Source organism: Gracilinanus agilis, chromosome 4, assembly GCF_016433145.1.
Source record: "Gracilinanus agilis isolate LMUSP501 chromosome 4, AgileGrace, whole genome shotgun sequence".
NCBI classification, from domain to species: Eukaryota; Metazoa; Chordata; class Mammalia; order Didelphimorphia; family Didelphidae; genus Gracilinanus; species Gracilinanus agilis.
In genome coordinates, this window is record NC_058133.1 from 325651729 (window position 1) to 325673775 (window position 22047).

Here is a 22047-nt window from a genome sequence, read left to right on the forward strand (position 1 = left end):
ACCTTTAGAAAAAGTTATAGTATAGTGGTGGGAAAAGGATAAATACAAAAAGTTATTTATATGAACTTTATTCAATAAATTTATATAAAACATTTACAACATAGAAAAGCTTATTAGCTTCTAAACTAAGTAGTTATGTGCTAAGAGATAGGATAAAGCAATTATCCAACTCTGGGATTAATAAGCAAAGATTTCATGAAAGAGGTGTGCTTTTTAAACAGTATTTAAAAACAAAAAAACTTCAGATGATTCAAAGAAGCAGGGATCCAATTAAAGAAGTAAGTAGCATGTGTGAAGACATAGGAGCATGAGTGAGCAAATAATATACAATTAACCTGGAGCTAAGAGTAATGAGAAATAAGTAATAAGACTGGGGTGAGAAAGTTTTTAGCGGAGGGAGGTTAAATCAATGAGGAGTTTCAATATAATATAATTATAGTTGGAGCCACTATAGGCTTCTGAGCTTAGGAACTACATGTTCCGAATACTTGGGAACAGCTAGGTGGCTTAGTAGATTGAGAGCCAAGCCTAGAGATGGGAGGTCCAGGGTTCAGATGTGACCTCAGACACTAACTAGCTGTGTACCCTTGAGCAAGTCACTTAACCTCCATTTCCTAGCCCTTAGTAGTCTTCTGCCTTGGAATTGATGCTTAATATTGATTCTAGGACAGAAGGTAAGGATTAAAAAAAACACTTAAGAAAATTATGTTAAATTAGAATAAGAGGAAATTGGGTTAGAATAGGAAAATCATTTAAAAGGTTGTACATTCAGACCTAAGACAGAAATGGTTAAATAAGAGTTAATCTCAGAGCTAGCATGAAGAAAATATTTCATGATGTCAGATAAAACCAATGCAGTTAAAATTAGAAGTGAAACAGATTATTGAGGGAGAAAATCTTTGCAATAATTTTTATAAAGGTCTTATATCTTAAGGGACTGTTTTATAAGACTAAGAACCATTCCCCTCCCCCCCCAAGTAGTTATAGGAACAGGAAGTTTTCAAATTAATAAGTACAAGCTAGTAGCACTCACATGACAGTAATAACTTATGTTTATATTACGCTTATTACGTGCCAACCACTGTGATAATAAGCACTTTACAATTATTATCTCATTTGTTCCTCACCACAATCTAGGGAGGTAGTTGCAATACTTCTCCAAATTTTATAGATGGGGAAACTGAAGCATATATGAGTTGTAACTTGCTTAAAGCCATGTTGCTAGGAAATATGCAAAAGTGTTCCAAATCACTAATGATAAAAGAATTGCATGTTAAAGCAACTATGAAGGTCCACTTCATTTCTGCCTAACATTGATAAAGGTAACAAAAAAAGAATATGATATGTTAGAGAGACTGCAGGAAAAAGGCATACTAATGCATTGTTGGTGGAACTATACATTGGTAGTTACGATAGAAAGCAATTTGAAATTATGTTTTAAAAGTTACTAACCTGTGCGTACATTTTGCCATTCCATTATTATGCAGGTACCTGAACAGAGATCAAAAAAAGAGAAAAAGGACTCATGTAAACAACTGGCAACTAAAGAGATGCCCTCCTATTGGACAATGGATAAACAATTATGGTATATTATGATAAATATCTGATATATTATGGTATAGGAATGTAATGGAATGTTATTTTTTCATAAGAAATTACAGAATAGACAGTTTTGGAAGAATTTGAGAAGACCTTTATGAACTAATACAGAGCAAAGTGAATAGAACTAAGAGAATCATTTATACAGTAACATAATAAAAAGAAACAAATTTAATTAAAAGACTACAACTGTGATCAATGCAGTGACAAACCATGATGCCAAAGGACAAAAGATGAAGTATGCTACTCATTTCTTTTCAATTAAGTGATGGACTTAAAATATTAGTTTTGACTATGCATATTAAGGATTTTTTCTTTTTATTATTCAATGGGGAATATATGCTTGTTCATCGAAATAAAGTTTTCGATGCATAATGCAGATGATAGGAGTAGAGAACAATTCTAGAATGGCAAGGTTGCTTGATTAGCAGAGTAGTGATATATAGTTAATGATAATGGGGAAATAAGGGGGAATTGACAGACTCAGGAGGAAAATGAAATCTGTTAAGTTTGAATTTAAGTGATTTCAAAATGTAAATATCCCAGTGAAAGCAAAGAATTAAAGAAAAGAAATAGCTAGGTAGTTACAAAGGAAAGAGTTGGGAAGACCTGCGTCCAAATCTGGCATCAGAACACATCCTAGCTGTTTGACCCTGGGCATGTCACTTAATCCCATTTTGCCTAGCTCTTGCCCTTCTGTCTTTTTTTTTTTTTTTTTTAAACCCTTAACTTCTGTGTATTGACTTATAGGTGGAAGATTGGTAAGGGTAGGCAATGGGGGTCAAGTGACTTGCCCAGGGTCACACAGCTGGGAAGTGTCTGAGGCCAGATTTGAACCTAGGACCTCCTGTCCCTAGGCCTGACACTCAATCCACTGAGCTACCCAGCTGCCCTCTTGCCCTTCTGTCTTAAAGTTATTACAAGACAAAAGTAAGGATTTAAAAAAGAATGAAAGGGTAGGAATGGAGAGAAAAGAGCAAAAATAAAAATGTTGCCACTCATTTTTGGTCATTTAGCATTTATTGGACCTTTGGTTTAAAGCACTGATTTTAGGAACATTTTTAGTGGGAGGATCAGGACAAATATATATGTGAAAGCAGCAAAAATCTTATGTTTCATCTCATGTCTATATAACAACACAGGCAGAATGTTGAAATGAAAAGCTTTGGTCTATGTTTCTGAGATAAATTTGCAGGCATTAAAGGAGCTTTGCGGTTTTCTAAAGGCAAGATATACATAGATGGAAGTATTTTGACATATTTCCAAGTTGAAATTATATGCGTGTGTATATACACAATATTTTGTCAAAGATGAGTGTCATATGGAAAAAACCACTTTAAAAATGTGGGGAAAACATTCAATAATGGGTCTAGAACATAGTTATTATTCTCCTTGTGTTTGATCTGTTCCTCTCTCACAATATATATTTTTATAGTCTTCAAAATCACCTTTCATTTTTTGGATCTGTACAACGTCCAGCTATGTTTTGCTCTACTGAGCTGATATTATGTATCAGAGACCTAAGAAGAAATTACATCTTTATTGTGGTTATTACTCTGTAGATTCTTTAAGGTCATTTCCTGCTTGATTTTGACATCTAACACCAATGGGTTATTGTGTTCTTCCTGAAAGAAACTGCTCCCACTTTGAGACCTGTTCTTCTACTGATGTCCAGTACATGCCCTTGATATCCAGGAAGTTTCTAGACCATTTCCCCAATTATGTTTTCAGGGAATAAAAACTAGTTTTTGATATTAGCATATATCAAACTTAATGAAATAAATAAATCTGCCCCTCAAAAGCAAGGTTCCATTGTCAGTAGTATGCAATTTCAGTTGATTAATTCTGGATTATTTTACATGACTGTTTCCTCTAATTAACATAGATAATTGAATTCAGTTTAGAAAATTCATATTAAGTTCTTAATACATTCAGTGCACTGTACTAAGTACTGGGGAAAGGAAGACAAATGAACAGGTTTTGCTTTCAATTCCTTTCAAATCTGCAAACATTTATTAAGCATCTACTATGTGCCAGCCACACTGCTAGCCATCGGATAGGTATACAGAGGCAAAAATTAAACCCTTCCTATCCTCAGAAGTATACAAGGGAGGCCATACAACATGTACATAGTAAATAAATACAAAGTAATTTTTTTGAGTGTCCACTAACAACTGGAGAAGTCAAGGAAAGGCTTCTTGTAGGAATTGGTGCCTGAAGCTGTACTTTAAAGGAAGCTAGAGATTCTAACAGGTAGATGTGGAGGAAGTGATGGATCCCCCATCTAGATATGAGAAATCACCTATGCAAAGACAAGAGATGAAATGCTGTATACAAGGAAATAGTAGCAGGCTTACTTGACCACAACAGACTGTGCATGAAGAGAAATAATATGAAATAAAGGTTCTGGTTCTGCTCATTTCACTCTGCATTAGTTCATGTAAATCTTTCCAGGATTTTCTAAAATCAGCTGCTCATCAATAGTATTCCATCACAATCATATACCACAATTTGCTCAGCCATTTCCCTGTTGATGGAGATATCCCTTCAATTTGCAATTCCTTGCCACCACAGTATTCTATGCAAGTCTTTGAATCTAATTGTAGATAAAATGTTGGCATGCACTGATACCAGTACTGAAGAAATACTTTGTAGTATAGCTTAGCATGTTTTTTGGGAGAGGGGAAGGAGACACTAGAGGTACTAGAAAATGTGACTTTGCAGCAGGGTCCTGGAGATGGGAGGAGAGGGAGGAATTGTTTAAATTTTGACCACTATGGAATGCTATTTTGTCAAAACTTTCACAGCCTCTAAAGGTATGCCATTGTGAATTCAGCAGAAAATGTCACACTTAATGGTATTTCTTATCTTTCTAATCAGAATTTTTTCTCCGTATTTAGTCAGTCATATTTGTACAAATAACAGAAAATTGTGGCCTAGATATATCCATTTGGAGATTCTAACTTTGGCAGTTCTTCTAGGACTCTTTTGAGGGTTTTAAGTATTTAAATACTTAGCACAGGCTGTGTATTACTTAATTGATTTAATTAGTTAGAATCTGTAATAGTTAAAAGATCTAATGCTTCTATGCTAGTGGTAAGTAAAACTAATTCTGTTTCCTGTAAATGTGAAGACTACCTGGAATGGCAGGAGAGTACCTCCTAATAGTTATTAAAACTATTTTATTTGTTTGATGTTTATATTTTTAAGCAACTTGATACATTTTCTAGTTGTTGAAAATGACTAGTTGACCTGTTATTTCTTGGCTGGGTTTTCAGCTCCCAGCAGAGTATGGATTAAAGTTATTCTTAAACATTTTCATCACTGGCTGGTAAAAAGTACTGTATGCATTTTTCCTCAGTGGTAATAATCAAACTTCTTTTTCCATTAATCCAGCAGTTATTTAATGGATAGTTCTTGGCATATAGCACTGAGCCTAACAGTTTCTTTCACAACTGGTAGCTTTCAGCCTCAGTTTGTTGCTGGTGAGAATACGTTGAATTTTACTCTTGCAGTCTTTTTTTTTTTTAATTTTTTAAACCCTAATATCTTTTATATATATATATGTATATATATATACATATATCCTTCTATATTAATTTTTTAATTTGTTACAGGGCTAGGCAGTGGGGGTTAAATGACTTGCCCAGGGTCATACAGCTAGGAAGTGTCTGAGGCCAGACTTGAACCTAGGACCTCCTGTCTCTAGGCCTGGCTCTCAATCCACTGAGCCAGGCAGCTGCCCCCTACTCTTGCAGTATTATTGAAGATCAGACTTACCTTTGCATATGGCAAATGATGACAATGTCCCTTCTGGTCTCTCTCTCCCTTTCTTTAAAGCTACTGTCAAAACAGCCCATATTTCTTTGAAGCCAAATCCTACTCACTTATTTTTTTTAACTCCCATTAGAAAAGCTATGTTTATAACTGAAATGTTCTGACTTTGCTTGGCATTTCTAAAGATCTTATCTGAGATTTCCCTCTGTTAAAGTGTGAACGTTTAAATCTGTACTTATTTTCATTTTTATGCTTATTACTTGGGGCTTAATTTGCCAGCAAAAGGGTGACTTTCATTTTGTTTTCACTGTTGTGGTACAGCAAAAGACAGAGACACTACAAACTTGTTTTAATAATATAGTTCTAAAATATATTAGGTATATATGCCTTAAAAAATTTGACACAAAATTGGCATGTTGTTTACAAATCATGCTAAAGATGCTTGTTGATATTTCATTGGGAAGGAAGAAAGACTCAGTGTTATTTTGATTTAATTTCTTCCAGCTGGAAAGTAGCAAATCACAATATATTTTTCATTTTTTCACATTTTAAAGTTTACTAGTTACATTATATAAGTAGTAGTTATATGCCCTGGGAAATAGTTTTTTTTTTTTTCACTTCAGGCCAAAAAAAATACATTTGGAAAGGATAGATTATTAGTTGGTGTCAAGCATGTTAATATTTCAGACAATCAGGAATGAGGCTATATTTACATTATAAGATAGTTCACCTAAAAATAAATTATATATATGGAACTAAAATTTTATATATTAGACAAAAAGTACAAAAAGAATACATTTCCATAGCAAAGAGTGGTGTTTTCATATAAAAATAACAATTTGTATAGGCATTAGTGAAACATTAAAGAAACATAGCTGGACCTCTCATCCCAAAGATACAACTAATTTTTATGTGCAAAAACATATTCATTGCAGCCTTACTGAATCAGTATTTTAGGTGAAAATGTTGATCTTACATTATTATAATTAAAATTGCTTTGTCAATTGTTTAATGTCTTGCTTTGATTATTATGTTAGGGAAAAAGAATAGGAAAGACAATTTCTTTAGTCTTCTCTAACTTTCTAGTCAGGTATTGTACATTGATTCTTTTTATCATCTCAGTCTTCCATTGTCCATATATGTGTGTGTGTATATATATATACATATATATGCAAATATGTATATGAGTCTTACAGCAAATATCAATGTAGGAAACACTATTTCTCTTTAATTTTTCCTGAATAGAAAGTATTACCAAGTTGCATTTCAGTTTCATCTTCCTCATGTGCAAAGTGTTATATTTAAAGGAGGTCACTAGTATCTATTTGAGGTAGTAGAAATGATGTACAGAGAGGATAAGATGGCACTTCTCCTTTATAACAGTTGCCCAGGCAGGATCCTTCAGGTCAAAGAGGTTTATCCCTTCAGGACCCACCTGGGGTAAATTGATATATTAATTGGGCTCTTCAGCTGGGATAACGTTGATATTCTGACTGTGTTGTCTCCCTTCCCAAAACAAGCTTTGAAACTGATTTAGGAAGGTACTTTAAACTTTATATATGGTAAGAAGGATAAGGGTAAAGGATTGGGGTAATAGGAGACCCTATTTAAATTGTTACTAATGAAACTCTAACTGCAGGCAAATGAAGAAACAATGTTAACTTCCCTCTGGTTCAGCCTGGCCAGGGCTAAACCAGAGTAGGTAAACTGCTGGGAAATCCTCAGCTTCTTCTTCTGTAGATCTTAAACCTTAACAGTTGAGATATATCCACCCTTTTCCACCCTCTTCTTCGTCTCCTGCCCACTTCCCGGATCCCTCCCAGGCCCTGGGAAGCCTAGACAGCTAGATGATGAAACTCCTAATATCTAGGGGCAGTAGACACTGAGGTGTGGTGGTCAAGTACAGGTTGATAATGGTATATGAAGGACAGGAAGAGCTTGCAGAGTAGTGTTTGCAACTCTCTCACTCCAAGACCAGGATCCACACTGATCTCTAGCCTAAGGACAGGTAAAAGACCCAGAACTTCTCCTTGGGGTTCTCAACCGACCCCTCCTGCCTTTCGCATGCCTCTCTGGGAACATTCTATCTAACTGACTTATCTGTCAATCATTGAATGAACTTCAAGCTCCCAGAGATTCAATATAACAAAAGTTTATTATATATTACCTTTCAAAATGTTGTATAGCTTATATAAATCTTATTTCCAGCCTTATAAAAAGGGGGAAAGCAATAATATGCTTTCTGTTTAAATTTTTATTTTTATTTATTTATTTATTTTTTAGCCCTTGTACTTCGGTGTATTGTCTCATAGGTGGAAGATTGGTAAGGGTGGGCAATGGGGGTCAAGTGACTTGCCCAGGGTCACACAGCTGGGAAGTGGCTGAGGCCGGGTTTGAACCTAGGACCTCCTGTCTCTAGGCCTGACTCTCACTCCACTGAGCTACCCAGCTGCCCCCTAAATTTTTATTTTTTAAGATAAAAATTAAAAATAAAGGAACTCTTTATTGATGCAAATAGTTACCTTTTCTGAAACTTATGATCTTAAATAGTTGCCTGGTTATCACTGAGAGTTTAAAAGGTCTTGCCTAGGACCACATAGTTAATATGGCTATTAGGCAGGGCTTAAACATATAAGCTATTAGAGGTGGACCTGATGTTGGAATCCTATTAATTCAGTTTTATGTTTCAACAAAGTGAGTCATTGAATAGTTAACAGAAGATTTATTTAACCCTAAAATAGCAAGGATAAGAAACAAGGATACTTTGGCACTTAGTTTCTGTAGACTAGGGGTGGAGGGTGTCTTCCTTTGGAAATACGACTGTTTAGCAGCAGAGCAGAGTATGGTGACTAGTGTGGTCTTCAGAGTTACTAAGTAAGGGGAGGCCCATGACCCTTTACTCATATGAGTTGAAGTTTTTATGTCCCTAGATAATTAATAAGTGATAGTCAACATAACTGGGTACCAAAAGGAAACAGTGTCTGAGGGGCCAGCGCTATCTTCTATACAGCATTTCCTCTCTTGAACGTGTAAAAAAAATTATGTTTATTAAATGTCTGTGTTTTTTTCCTTCTGAATTTAGTTTCCTACTATGGATTTTTACTTCCCCTTTTTAATAAGCAAATCAAATAGTAGTTTCCATTTTAATTCTGCATATTTCACAAATCTTATGTTTGATTTATTCTAGAATTTGACATAAGCAACTATTGTATCCATTTTCAAAGTCCAAGGCTTTCATTGTTTCAGAATATAAATCAGTCTTTTGTGTCACATTGTACTTTTGTAGATGGATTTTTTTAAATGACTGAACCCAAATAATTGTCTATATAGGAAACTCACAGGCTCCTAAAATATTAGCTATTTTATATTATTGAATTCAATTGACTATTTACAAAATAACTGTCTTTAACTGAATCCCAACATTTTTATTCTTTCAAATTAGTTATCCTTAGGGTAGCTTATTTTGAAAGCTTTAAGAGGAGGGAATCTTACCTTTAAATAACTTGGAAGGACCATTTTATTCTTTAGTAGAAATGGTTTACCTTTATGAATTCTATTGTAATTGTCATATGTAAAAAGAAACTTGGGTTGTTGAGCTGATGAGGCAAAGACATGCTCAAACTTGCAGTCTATATTTACAATTATGTCAGTGTAGAAAACACTTTACAAGTAGCTATTATTATTTTTCTAAGGATTTTTCATCAAATTGATAAAAACAAAAAAATTTAAAGATAGAACCTTCTGGAAAGCATTTTATTTATAATGCTGTGAAAAGTGCTCAATTCATATTAATTTTATTTAGGATACAACTAGTATTAGAATTTTTAAAAAATGTTTGTTTTGGTGCTTCAGATGGCCATAAATTAACCTTTAATATAAAAGAAATATGAACTAGTAGGGAAAGGAGTGAACTTGAAGTCAATCCAGTAAGTATTTTAGTAAGGACTAATTATGCTAGGTCTGAGAATATAAAGAGAAAAACAGCCCTTACCTTCAAGGAGCTTACCAATCCTAAGGAAAACATCATGGATGTAGAGAAATAAATGCAAAATAGTTACAAAATAGGGCAGCTGGGTAGCTCAGTGGATTGAGAGCCAGGCCTAGAGACGGGAGGTCCTAGGTTCAAATCCGGCCTCAGACACTTCCCAACTGTGTGACCCTGGGCAAGTCACTTGACCCCCATTGCCTACCCTTACCACTCTTCCACCTATAAGTCAATACACAGAAGTTAAGGGTTTAAAAAAAAAGTTACAAAATAAAGATAGAAAAGTGCTAATAATTGGAAGAATTAGAAATGGCTTTATAGGCTTCAGCTGAACCTGGATGGGAGCTATGGATTCAGTAGGAAGAGATGAGGAAGGAGAGCATTCCAACCACGGGGAAGAACAGGTAGACCAATTTGGTTGGTTTGCAAAATTGGGAAGAGAAAGGAGCCACATTAAATGTCTAGAAAGACAGATTAGTGCCAGATTAGCTTTTACTGCTGAACCAGAATTTATACTTTTTCCTCAAAGAAAAGTGAGGCCATCAAAGTTTTTGAGCAGTTAATGAAATGATCAGACCTGTGATTTAGAAATATCAGTTTTCTAGTTGCATGTAAATAGAATGGAGAAGTTAAAGACTTGAGACAGGAAGTCTAGTTAAGAGAGGCTTTTTTTTTCTCTTTATTAAACCTATACCTTCTGTCTTAGAACTGATACTAAGTATCAGTTCTGAAGGCAGCATAAGCACTCACTGATCCTGGAATATGTAAAATGCCTACACTGAGGCCTTATGGCGCAAAGGTCAAGGTCCAGTATAAAACAAGATATTGTTGTAAAGGCAGTTTTCTTGTTGTGCCCATATCAGGAACTCACAGAGTTAATAAGTGCTTAGACCTTCAGTGGAAAAAATTAGTGGGGTCTCTACCAAATTGACTAGGTTAATCTGGCACTGCTCAATAGACTAGGAAGCTTCAGCAACTCCAAACAGTGACCATTCTGGCGCTTCTGATTATCCTTACAACCAACATGGGAATTTTTATTTTTTTTTTAATTTAAAAATTTTTTTAAATTTAGAATAGTTTTTCATGGTTATGTAATTCATGATCCACTCCCCTTTTCTTTCCCCTGCCTTCGGAAGCTGAGTGATCTTTTAGCATCAAAACCCTAATCATATCCCCATTGAATCATGTGATTGATCATGTTTTTCTTCTGCATTTCTGTTCCCACAGTTCTTTCTCTGGATGTAAATAGCATTCTTTTTTATAAGTTTCTCTGGATTGTCCTGGGTCATTGTATTGCTGGTAGTAGAGAAGTTCATTACATTCCATTGTGCCACAGTGTATTGGTCTCTGTGTACAGTGTTCTCCTGGTTCTGCTCCTCTCGCTCTGCAGATTCCTGGAGGTCCTTCCAGTTCACATGGAATTCCTCCAGTTCATTGGAATTCACATTTCTAAAACTTCCCTTTAAATAAATAATAGAAGGATTTGCCAGTACTGCTGTTTTCTGAATAACTTCTCTATCAAGCATCTTCTTTCTTTCATCTTTTCTATTTCTTTAGCAAATATTTCAGACATAAAATATGTGAACTTTAACTGTAATAGAAATTTGTTAACCCAGGTATAACAGGACTGATTATTTTGATGTAGCCCACTGCTTTGTTCCTTCTGTATGTCTTTGATATCAATCAGATAATCTGTAAGTGTTGATATGCTAATAAAAGCCTTGGCCAAAAGCCCTTCCCTGGTGGAGGCTAGTAAGATTCTCTCTGAACCTAAGACTCTTTTGGAGTTTTTTCCCTTCTTCGTCCTTCTCCTTTTTCTTTATTCTTTTTTTTTTTGTACTTTTTTTTAAACCCTTAACTTCTGTGTATTGGCTCCTAGGTGGAAGAGTGGTAAGGGTGGGCAATGGGGGTCAAGTGACTTGCCCAGGGTAACACAGCTGGGAAGTGTCTGAGGCCAGACTTGAACCTAGGACCTCCCGTCTCTAGGCCTGACTCTCAATCCACTGAGCTACCCAGCTACCCTTTTTCTTTCTTCTTGTACTTTTCTTAAATTTGATATTTCATGCTCGCAGCTTCTCCAGAGTTTAGAACCCTTTTCTGACCCTTTATGTTACATGGGCCATAACAAGTTTCAAAGCAGAAGGGTAGTGAGGGTTGGGTAATTGAGATTAAATGACTTGTCCAAGGTCACATAGTGAGGAAATATCTGAGGTCAGATTTGAACCCAGATCCTTCTGACTCCAGATCTGGTTTTCTTTCACTGTGCTACCTAGATGTCCCTCAATTAGGAACTAATAGAGGAGAGTTGGTAAAGGCCCAAACTAAAGTGGTTGGCATTGTGAATGAACCAATGGTATGAATGTGAAAGATATATAGGTAGAATTTGCAATTCTTGGCAACTGACTTGGTTAGGAGTGTGTTTACATATATACGTTGGGAATGAGTGGGTATTGTCAGCCTTAAATGCTGCAGAGAGGTCTGGCTACATGAAGAATGAGAAAAAGATGTTGTAGTTAATAGATTATTCATAATCTTGAAGAGAGGTTTCAGTTCAGTAGTGGAGTTGGAAGCCATATTCCTAGGGATCAAGAAGTGAGTAGGAAATGAGGAAATTAAGATGAGCATAGATGACCTTTTCTAATAGAAGAGCTTGAGTGTCAGGGTTAAGTGAGTTTTCATTTGTTTTATTTTTTAAGGATAGAGAAGAACTGAGCATATCTGTAGGTGGTAGAGAAAAAAGCCAGTGCATACTGGGAGATTGAAAGAAAAATGCTAGAGAGTGCTACTAGAAGGATCCAGGAAAAGATTGGATCCAGAGGTCAAGTGGAATGGTTAATCTTGACTAGGAGAATGCTTATCTTTTTATCAGCTACTGAAACAAAGCAGGAGAGAAATGAAGGTATGATTGAGGGGTTTTGACTATAATTCCACAGCAGCGGCTTTGTAAGAGAGTTGGAAAAGCACAAGTCTCAGCATAAAAATTTGTTTTTGAGACTCAGCCCTAATACTTAACATGTTAGATGCCTGTGGAGAAGTCATTTAAACTTTCTGAGCTTCAATGTCTATATCTTTAAAATGAAGATAATTAATAGTGCTATGAATAAAATACTTCTTAAAACAGTAAAGCAATGTTGAGTTCATAAGATCATAGATTCTGATTCAGGAGGGATCCCCAAAAAAACATTGACAATAATAACAATACTAGATTAAGTAGCTTGGGATACTGAATTCCAACTCTCAGATGATGACTAATGCTAAGTAGGCTATAAGTAGTTTTCACTAATTTGAAAATATTTAGCAAGCTTTATTAAGCTGTTACATATAAGACAGTGCTAAATGTTATATGTACCGTATAATACAGAAATCACTAACACATTTTCCTACACTGAAGGAACTTATCTATAGGGTAAATAAGACATAGACAAATAATTACAATTGAATAAAAATATATCAAAAATCCAAGTAAGGACTATAAAGAAACAACTGTTACTAAAACTATAAATTTCTGATTTATATTTAGGTGTTCAGGAGAGATTTAAAAATGATTGTTTTGGGAGAAGCTGGGTGACTCAATGGATTGAAAGCCAGGCCCAGAGGCGGGAGGCCCTGCCTGGGTTCACATCAGACCTCAGGCACTTCTTAGCTGTGTAAGGAATTAAATTTTCGGGGTTTGACTAAATATGTGAGAATTCTAAAATAACATGGTGGGTCACCGATTTAAAGTAGTATAGCTCAAGTCAAAATGACTTTTAATAGCTTTTATTTACAAAAAGGTGGAAAGAGTGAAAGTAGAAAAATGCAAAAATAGGGTAGAGAAGATGTCTAGCCTATCATACTACTCCAGTGCTTGGCTCAGCCTGGCAGGGTTTGTTAATCTTCAGTTGGAGGACCTGGTGTTCCACCCACGCTACCTCCTCCAAGAGGGGAAGGCCTCTCCAAACTAATCTCTACAGAAGCCAGGGAAGGAAGGCCAGCTGCTCATCCAAGAAACAGTACAAGAGCCAAGGTCCAAGTCCAAAGTCACCTCAGAGGCAGGTCACCAGCTGAAGCTCCAAGGCCAAAATTCAAGCTAGAGCATCCAGCCAAAAGAGTTGAGGACTTTTTATAGCCCTTTCCTGTCCCATCCCCTCTTCACAGGGGCCAATCCCAGCTTCCAAATTGCCTAGCACTGCCCAGGCACAATGTCTGTGGGATCCACCTCACATCTTCTGAAGGTGTCAACACTTATCAAAGGATTCACAGGTTTCTAATTGGGTTAAAAGGGTGGAGCTCTCCAAGTAAGTGATTTGTGAATTCTCTTACTTGATAACAAAGTGTTAGGTAGAGGTTAAGTAGGGGTTTCTTAGATTTATTAACTCAAAATAGACAAAGAGAAAAAAGGATTCCCTTTCACAGCTGTGTGACCTGGGCAAGTAACTTAGCCCCCATTGCCTTGTCCTTACCAATCTACTGCTTTGGAACCAATACACAGTATTTATTCCAAGACAGAAGGTAAGAGTTTTTTTAAAAAATTATTGTTTTATAACCTAAAGGCATAACAATATGAAAAAGAAATGTTTTGTCACTGTCATACCTCTAAGTACATACCAAAATATTCATGAGAAAACAATGTATTTAATGTTAAATAAATGAGAGAAGTGTAGTTATATAGGGCAGGAATGGCAGGCTTTCTCCATTGGCATCTAGTTTCTTGTATATAACATTGCCTGCTGCTACTAACAACTCACATTTATATAGCACTTCCCTCACAACAACTTGTTAGATAAGCAGAACAGTATTACTGTCACTATATAAATTGTTCTTCTGATTCTGCTCATTTTACTTTGTATCAGCTCATAGTTTTCCCCAATTTTTCTGAAACCAACCCCTTTATCCTATTTTACCAAATCCTGTTTTATTCTATCACATTCATATACCATAACTAGTTCAGCCATTCCCCAATTGAATACCCATTCATTTTCCAATTCCTTGCCATTGCAGAAAGAGCTACTATAAGTATTTTTTTTTATTATTTTTTTATTTTTTTTTAAACCCTTGTACTTTGGTGTATTGTCTCATAGGTGGAAGAGTGGTAAGGGTGGGCAATGGGGGTCAAGTGACTTGCCCAGGGTCACACAGCTGGGAAGTGGCTGAGGCCGGGTTTGAACCTAGGACCTCCTGTCTCTAGGCCTGACTCTCACTCCACTGAGCTACCCAGCTGCCCCCTACTATAAGTATTTTTGATCATATCAGTCCTTTTTCTTTTTCTTGATCCCTGTTTCCCCCATTATCTTACTGGGAAAATAATCTTCAGATTTCCAAAATACTGTCTTAACCTTTGTCATTATTCTCTTCTATGATGTCTCAAACAGTTTAGCAGTCAAAAGAAGTTATTCAGAGACAGTCCCACTAACTGCAAATAAATCTACCTTAAATGATTCATAAGCAAAAATTTGCTTGCTACTTATGGTCAACATGGCTTTTTATAGAATTTATTTAAAAATTCTAACATCAATTAACTTTTAGTAAAATAAGTTGATTTAGAAGAGAAAGATCTTAGATAACAGTTAAATTTTTTTATTCACATATAGAAGAGCCTCAAATTTGAAAGTGTTTAGAATCTTAAGCATATCTGCTCATTTCTTCTCTGTTTTACTTTTTTTTTTTTTAAATGTACTTTTAAAAAATTTTTAAACCCTTAACTTCTGTGTATTGGCTCCTAGGTGGAAGAGTGGTAAGGGTGGGTAATGGGGGTCAAGTGACTTGCCCAGGGTCACACAGCTGGGAAGTGTCTGAGGCCAGATTTGAACCCAGGACGTCTCTGGGCCTGGCTCTCAATCCACTGAGCTACCCAGCTGCCCTCTGTTTTACTTTTTGTTGGGGTGGGAGTGAAAGACAGACAGACACGCTGTTGTGTTGGGGTATGAGAGATACACATTCACACACACACTCACTGAGGATGGAACTGGGAAGTTTGTTTTTTGGGTTCTTTGTTATGTTCTTATTGTTGATTAAACTAAGTGGCTTCAGTTTTTCAATTTTAACCAAAGATGACTATAATCTTCATTTTTTCCAAATCTATTTTATTTTTTCAGTTAACAAACATTGGTTTTCTTGTGTTCTCATCTTCTGTTCTTGGGAGAAAAGAAAAAAGAAAAAGAAAACCTCATAACAATTATACATAGTCAAGCACAATAAATTCTGACATTGGCCATTTCCACAAATTTATATCTCATTCTTACCCTCTTTATTCCCAAACTGCTGCATTCCTTTGGACTTCTCCATCATGCCCCTATCACAGGTACTTTCCTTCCCTTCTGCCTCACTTTTCAGCTTCCTTTTATGTGTTATCTTCCCTAGATTTGATTGTAAGCTCCTTGAGGACAAGGAGTGTCTTTTTTATATCTGTATCCCCAGTAATAATCACAGTGCCTGGCACCCAGTAGGTATTTAGTAAATATTTATTGACTGATAAGATTCATTCTCCATCTTGATTTTGTTACCTTTCCATCAAGAGATGGGTAGTATGCTTCATCATCAGCTCTTGGACAATTGTGATTGGTTATTCATTGCACTGGCCAAAGTTCAAAGTTTTTTGTCTTTGCATTATTATTATTACTGTATAAATTATTCCCTTGGTTCTCCTCACTTTGCTATATCAGTTCATACAGATCACTTCTTTAATTTCCTTGGAGCATAGGCTTAATTGTGGTATTGTTGGGTCAATCCTATATATTCATTTTAGTAACTTTTGGATCATAGTTCCATATTTTTTCCTACAATGACTGGTCTAGTTCATGATTCCAAAAGTATTATTAATGTGCCTCTTTTCCTGAAGGCTTTCCAACACTATCATTTTCTTTTTTTTCTTAATTAACTTTTCTAGACTGATGAGTTTAAGATGAAACCTCAAAGTTGGTTTAATTTTTGTTTCTCTATTTATTAGTGCTTTCAAGCATTTTTTTATATAGCTATTGATACTTTGGATTTCTTCCTTTGAAAACTGCCATTTCATATCTTTTTGATGACATTTCCCCCAAATAATATTTTAAGAATAAGTTTTTATTTTCTTTTTCTTACATCACCATAACATATTATTTAACCATCTTCCTTTCCCTCTACAAGAGATATCCCTTATGACAAATACTATTCTTGTAGAGAGGGGGGAAAAAAGTCAGCACAACTGAAATGATAAAAGGTCCAAAAACTTGGAGTATATAGCACCTGTGGATCTCCATCCTCCACAAAGGTGTAAATTCAGTGTGTTTTCTCATATCCTTTCATTCCAGTTCTCCTTGATTTTTATAATTTTGTTACACTTCCTTTTGATTTTTTGATACATCATTATTCTTTCCATTTATCTTGTAATTACTGAATATGTTGTTTCCTTGACTCTACTTATTTCTCTCTGTATCAGTTCATATAGATGTTTCTGTGCTTCTCTGTATTCTTCATAAAGCAGAGTAGTATTTCATTACATTCATCTACTACAGATTTTTAAAAACATTTACCAATGGATGGGCATATACTTTGTTTTCAGTTTTGGGGTATTATAAAAAGTAATGCTACAAATATTTTGGAGTATATGGGTACTTTTTTTTCTCATCAGTGACTTTCTTGAGGTATAAGCCCAAAAATGGAGTCTCAGGTTCAAACGATATGGATGTGTAACTTTATATAAATCCAAATTGCTTTCTAAAATAGATGTATCATTTCATATCTCCATCAATAATGTGTTAGTATGGCTATCTTTTTACAACTCATCCAGCATTGACTATTGCCTCTTTTTTTTTTTTTTGCCAATTTGCAGGGAATTAGGTAAAATTTTGGGGTTGTTTTTACTTACCTTTCTCTTACTATCAGTGATTTGGAGCATTTTTTCATGTGGTTGTGAATACTTTTAATTATTCTTTTGTGAATTGTTTGTTCATGTCCTTTATTTATCTATTACATTTCCTCTAAATCCTAAGAGATAATGGAAAGAGTAGGGATGCATGCTATTGACAGTAGAGGTAAACTGGGGAACCACTGGAAGTATTAGAATGGGAAAATAGGGCTACTTCTTGGTAGTACATTTATCAGGAGTTGATAATCTACCTAGAAGATATAGCACTAGGATATATGGCAGCAACTGTGATCAGCCCATTTGCCCTTTGAAATAGATGTACATTTGATTAGCTAGAGAACCTGTGGAGTAAATGGATATTTAAAGCTAGGACATTACTTTGGGAAAGAAGGTTTTTCTAAGCATTGAAAATTGTCTGGAAGAAAGTACAGTCAGTAATGAGGTAAGGACTGGGAGGTTTAGGGTTGATCAAAACAATGACAATAAAATTCTTTTTCATCCTGTATCAGTTAATTCAAAATAATATGTAATTTGAAATTCTGAATCATCTAGTTTCCTTTTTGTTCCTTAATGAAAAACGAGATGATATCCCAAACCCATTCATGTCTATATATTCAAGTCTGTTCAATACTAGAGTATTTCAAATGATCAGAATCTTACTATGATTCCAACTTAATACAAGGAGAAAAATTCATATCATATGGTTATAATAATAAATATAGTATAATAGCAAGAGCCAAAGAATACCCTTCCCTTTTCTATATTCAAACTGAATTATTTTATCTGATTGAAAGATGTGCAGAATTGTACATCCCTAGTTCCCCCCACATTCTTGTATCCTAATTTGACTGCTTCTTACTCTGTAATGATATTTAAAATGATCATAACATTTATTTCAAGAAATTCTAAAGTTATGTTATTTACCATTATAACAGTGTTTTTTCCCCTTCCCACAAACTCTCCTTTAGGTAATGATTTTACATGACTTGCCATCTGGCCTCTAGTGGGAATCTGTGGGAGGATGAACACGGAGGAGCTGGAGTTACTGAGTGACTCCAAGTACAGAAATTATGTAGCCGCAATTGACAAAGCACTCAAGAATTTTGAGTACTCCAGTGAATGGGCAGACTTAATATCTGCACTTGGGAAGCTTAACAAGGTATGTCTTTCCTGTCTGTACTGAGCAAAGGAACAGTTACAAGGAAAATGTTTTCTAGTTTTATGAGTTGGCAGGCTTTCTTTAAAGATTAACATAGGGCATTAAAAAACTTAAAAATTTTATTCTGTGTTGAGAAGAACAAAATATTTTCACATTTGTAACTAGCAAGATAACTTTTTATTTCTTTTTCTTAGCATTAAAAAATAAAATTCCTGTTTCGTCTGTTGAGAACCTCTCTTTACCATTTTTATGCCAGATTTTTGCATACAATAAATATAGTGTTTTACACACAGCTGGTATAAGTGACTTAACCATACTAAAGACCATGGAATCATTGAGAGACATATTTTATCTCTTGTTGTATTAAAAAGATACTTTATAGATAAAGATTATTCTGCCAGAATGGGAAAAGATTTTTTTTAACTCTTAAAAGATGATGATGATAATCATAAATCATTTTCTTGGTATTTACTTATATTTTGCATTCATAATTACGTAAAGATACTATTTAGTAGTTAGATACTAGTAATGCTAATTAGTATGTAATTAACAGTAATAAATTATGTAATGAATAGGGTATTTGTAATAATGTGATTAATAGTAGTAAATTGATATAGTTTGGTTTGTTAATGGGTATTTAGACAATAAAATGGAGTTCCTTTAAAAATCTTATTTGGGGGTGGTTCAGTGGATTGAGAGCTGGGCCAGAAGATGGAAGTTCCTAGGTTCAAACCTGGCCTCTGACACTTCCTGGCTATGTTACCCTGGGCAAGTCACTTGACCCCCATTGCCTAGGGGTAGAAGGAAGGGAGTTCAGCTATTCAGAGGAAAGGAAGGAGATCAAAGAAGAGATAAGAGGGCTCCTCAGAAGATGAAAGTGATAGTATTAAGAAGAGACAGCAATAATGTTCAAATTTAAAAAATAAAAACAAAAAAAATCTTATTTGGGCACACCTCCAATCCCTGTCCCCCTCCACAATCCCCTTAGACAAAGGAAAAGAACTAATCAAGGCCCAGCTCCCTCTACAACACTCATCACTTGGCTACTCACTGTTACCTCTCTGATTTTTCCTGTTTCTACCTGTATCCCTATACTAATCAATCACTAGCTATCTAAATATAAACAGTACCCAAACCCTTCCTACTGTTTTCTAATCTTCATCCCATTCAATCCTATCCCACCCATGTTCTACTCCCACCCTGTCCACCCCTTACTTTGTACATATTGGAATTCTCATTAGAGTGAACAAATTCACCTTAATTCTAGACTTCTTTCTCTCACACTTTTTCCACCAATTATCTCTCATGATTGACTTCCCTGTGGTGATGGTACATCCTCCCAGCTACCCTCTGTAGCACCCTCCAACACAACAATCCTAGGTGAGGAAAGTCTTAATACTTCTTTCTCTTCCTAGTATTACCTCTAAGACTCTCCATCTATGTCCTTCACATGGAAGTGTGCCTTCATCTTCATCAAGACTGGCAACTTGACCTCTCAGTATTTTACTATCCTATTACCCATATTCTAGCTTTACTTTTCTTCTCCAACTTCAGCTTGTCTTTTGCTCTTGCATCCTGTGCCTTCTTGTCCTATTGCTGCAAACTCTAGCATTTCCTCCTTTGAATTCTACTCAGACCAAATTATGGCAATTTTAATATTCTGGGCCCCAAGTCTCTCCCTCCTTTTTTAAGGAGTTCAGCACCTCTCTCACTATCTTCCACATTGATGTTCTTTTAAGCTCCCTAATCCACCAATATCTATCTTCCTTTAAGTCCCATGACCTATTTCTTCAATCTCCCACACACATAAGGATGGTCATGCACTGGACCTCACTATTATTAGTAGTTGTTCCACACTTCTCATTAGAAATTCTGCCATTACCCTCTCTGACCATAGCCTCCTTTCCCCTATGCCTCATCTCTCCTTAAATCTATTCTTCACCTTCAATCTCTCCTTAAATCTGTTCTTCACCTTCATTAAGACCAGCAAAGGCTCTACTCTTCAATATTTTCTTAGAGCATAATTCCTTTTTTTCCCCTCCAACTTTAATCTAATAGCTGCTTTCCTTGCCCCCTTGCCTTATTGCTGCAATTGTTGCTAAACCTTAGCCCTGGGTTACTCCTACAATCCTTCTCGCTCCTACTCACAAGCTGCTGAACCCAGCTGGAGAAAATCTCCATGATTTTGTAATGACTGTATATAATATAAATTCATGTTATCTTACCTCAACTGGGCAGTCCTTGTATTTCTCCCATTCTTATCTCACTCCCTACAGAAGCTATTAGAGTTGTCTCTTCCATCCACAGGCCCTACTTACAACTCCCTCCCCTATTCCCCCAACAACACACACAACCCTCCCCCCACACACGCACATAGACACACTCCTATTTATCTGAGAATATTGCTTCCTACTTTACTGATAAGATTGAGGCCATTCATTATGAGTTCACTGTCCTCCTACTCAAATTTATCTGGGAAAAAAACAAACAACCAACCAAACAAAAACCCAGGGACCCTCTCATTATTATCTCCCACTTTCTTCTCTGACAGAGAGTTGGCCCTTATTTCATTAAATATTTCCCATTACATATAAAAATATATAGTAAAAAAAATTTTTAAACCTTTACCTTCCATCTCGAAATCAATAGCATGTATTGGTTCCAGGACAGAAAAGTAGTAAGGGCTAGACGTTGGGGGTTAAGTGACTTGCCCAAGGTCACACAGCTAGTAAGTATCTGATCCCAATTTGAACCCAGAACCTCCCATCTCTGGGCCTGGTTCTCAATCCACTGAGCCACCTGGCTGCCCCCATATAAAAATATTTTAACATTCATTTTTTAAAATTTAGAATGGCAAATTTTCTTCCTCCCTCTCACCTCACCCCATATGATATCGAGTATACATATGAAATCATGCAAAACATATTTCTACATTAGCTAAGAAAACATACAAAAAAAGACTGGGAAAAATGAAGTAAAAAAAGTATGCTTTAATCTGTACTCAGAGTTTATCAGTTATTCTCCAAGAGACAGGTAACATTTTTTGTCATGGGTGCTTTGGAATTGTCTTAGATCGTCATAGTGACTTTCACAGTTGTTCATAGTTACAATATTACAATATTACAATAATACAATAGTTACTTTTACTTTGTTCAATGTTGTCTAGTTTCTGCTCACTTTACTTTGTATTAGTTCATATAAGTCTGCCCAGGTTTTTCTGAAACTCTCCTGCTTGTTATTGTGAGCCAATTTGATAGGTGTAAGGTGATATCTCAGTTGTTTTAATTTGCATTTCTCCAATCAGTAATGATTTGGAGCATTTAAAATTTTTATTTTTTTAAAATAGTTTTCCATGTTTACATGGTTCATTTTCTTTTCCCTCCTCTCCTCCCTTCCCCCTCCCAGAGCTGACCAGCATTCCACTGGGTTATATAAATGTTATAATTTTATATCTAGTTCCATCTTTTTCTTTTTTTTTTGCAATAGAGCAATCTTTTAAAATCAAAACCCCAAACCATATAGCCATATAAACAACTAAGTCATAAATCATGTTTTTCTTCTGTGTTTCTACTCCCACAGTTCTTTCTCTTGATGTAGATAACATTCTCATAAGTCCCTTAGGAATGTCTTGGATCATTGCATTGCTCCTAGTCCATTACATTTGACTTTTCCAAAATGTTTGACTTTTTGTGTACAATGTTC

General features: G+C 35.5%; 1 protein-coding gene across 1 annotated transcript in view; it reads left to right on the top strand.

The window, feature by feature from the left end:
- The first annotated feature begins 1191 nt into the window (after positions 1-1191).
- DOP1A (DOP1 leucine zipper like protein A) overlaps positions 1192-22047 on the top strand; it is a 109320-nt gene continuing 88464 nt past the window's right edge. The window contains exons 1-2 of the mRNA XM_044676304.1: positions 1192-1585; positions 18155-18345. Of these exons, the coding sequence (XP_044532239.1) occupies positions 18208-18345 (138 nt within the window). The 5' untranslated portion in view covers positions 1192-1585; positions 18155-18207. The remainder of the gene's footprint in view (positions 1586-18154; positions 18346-22047) is intronic.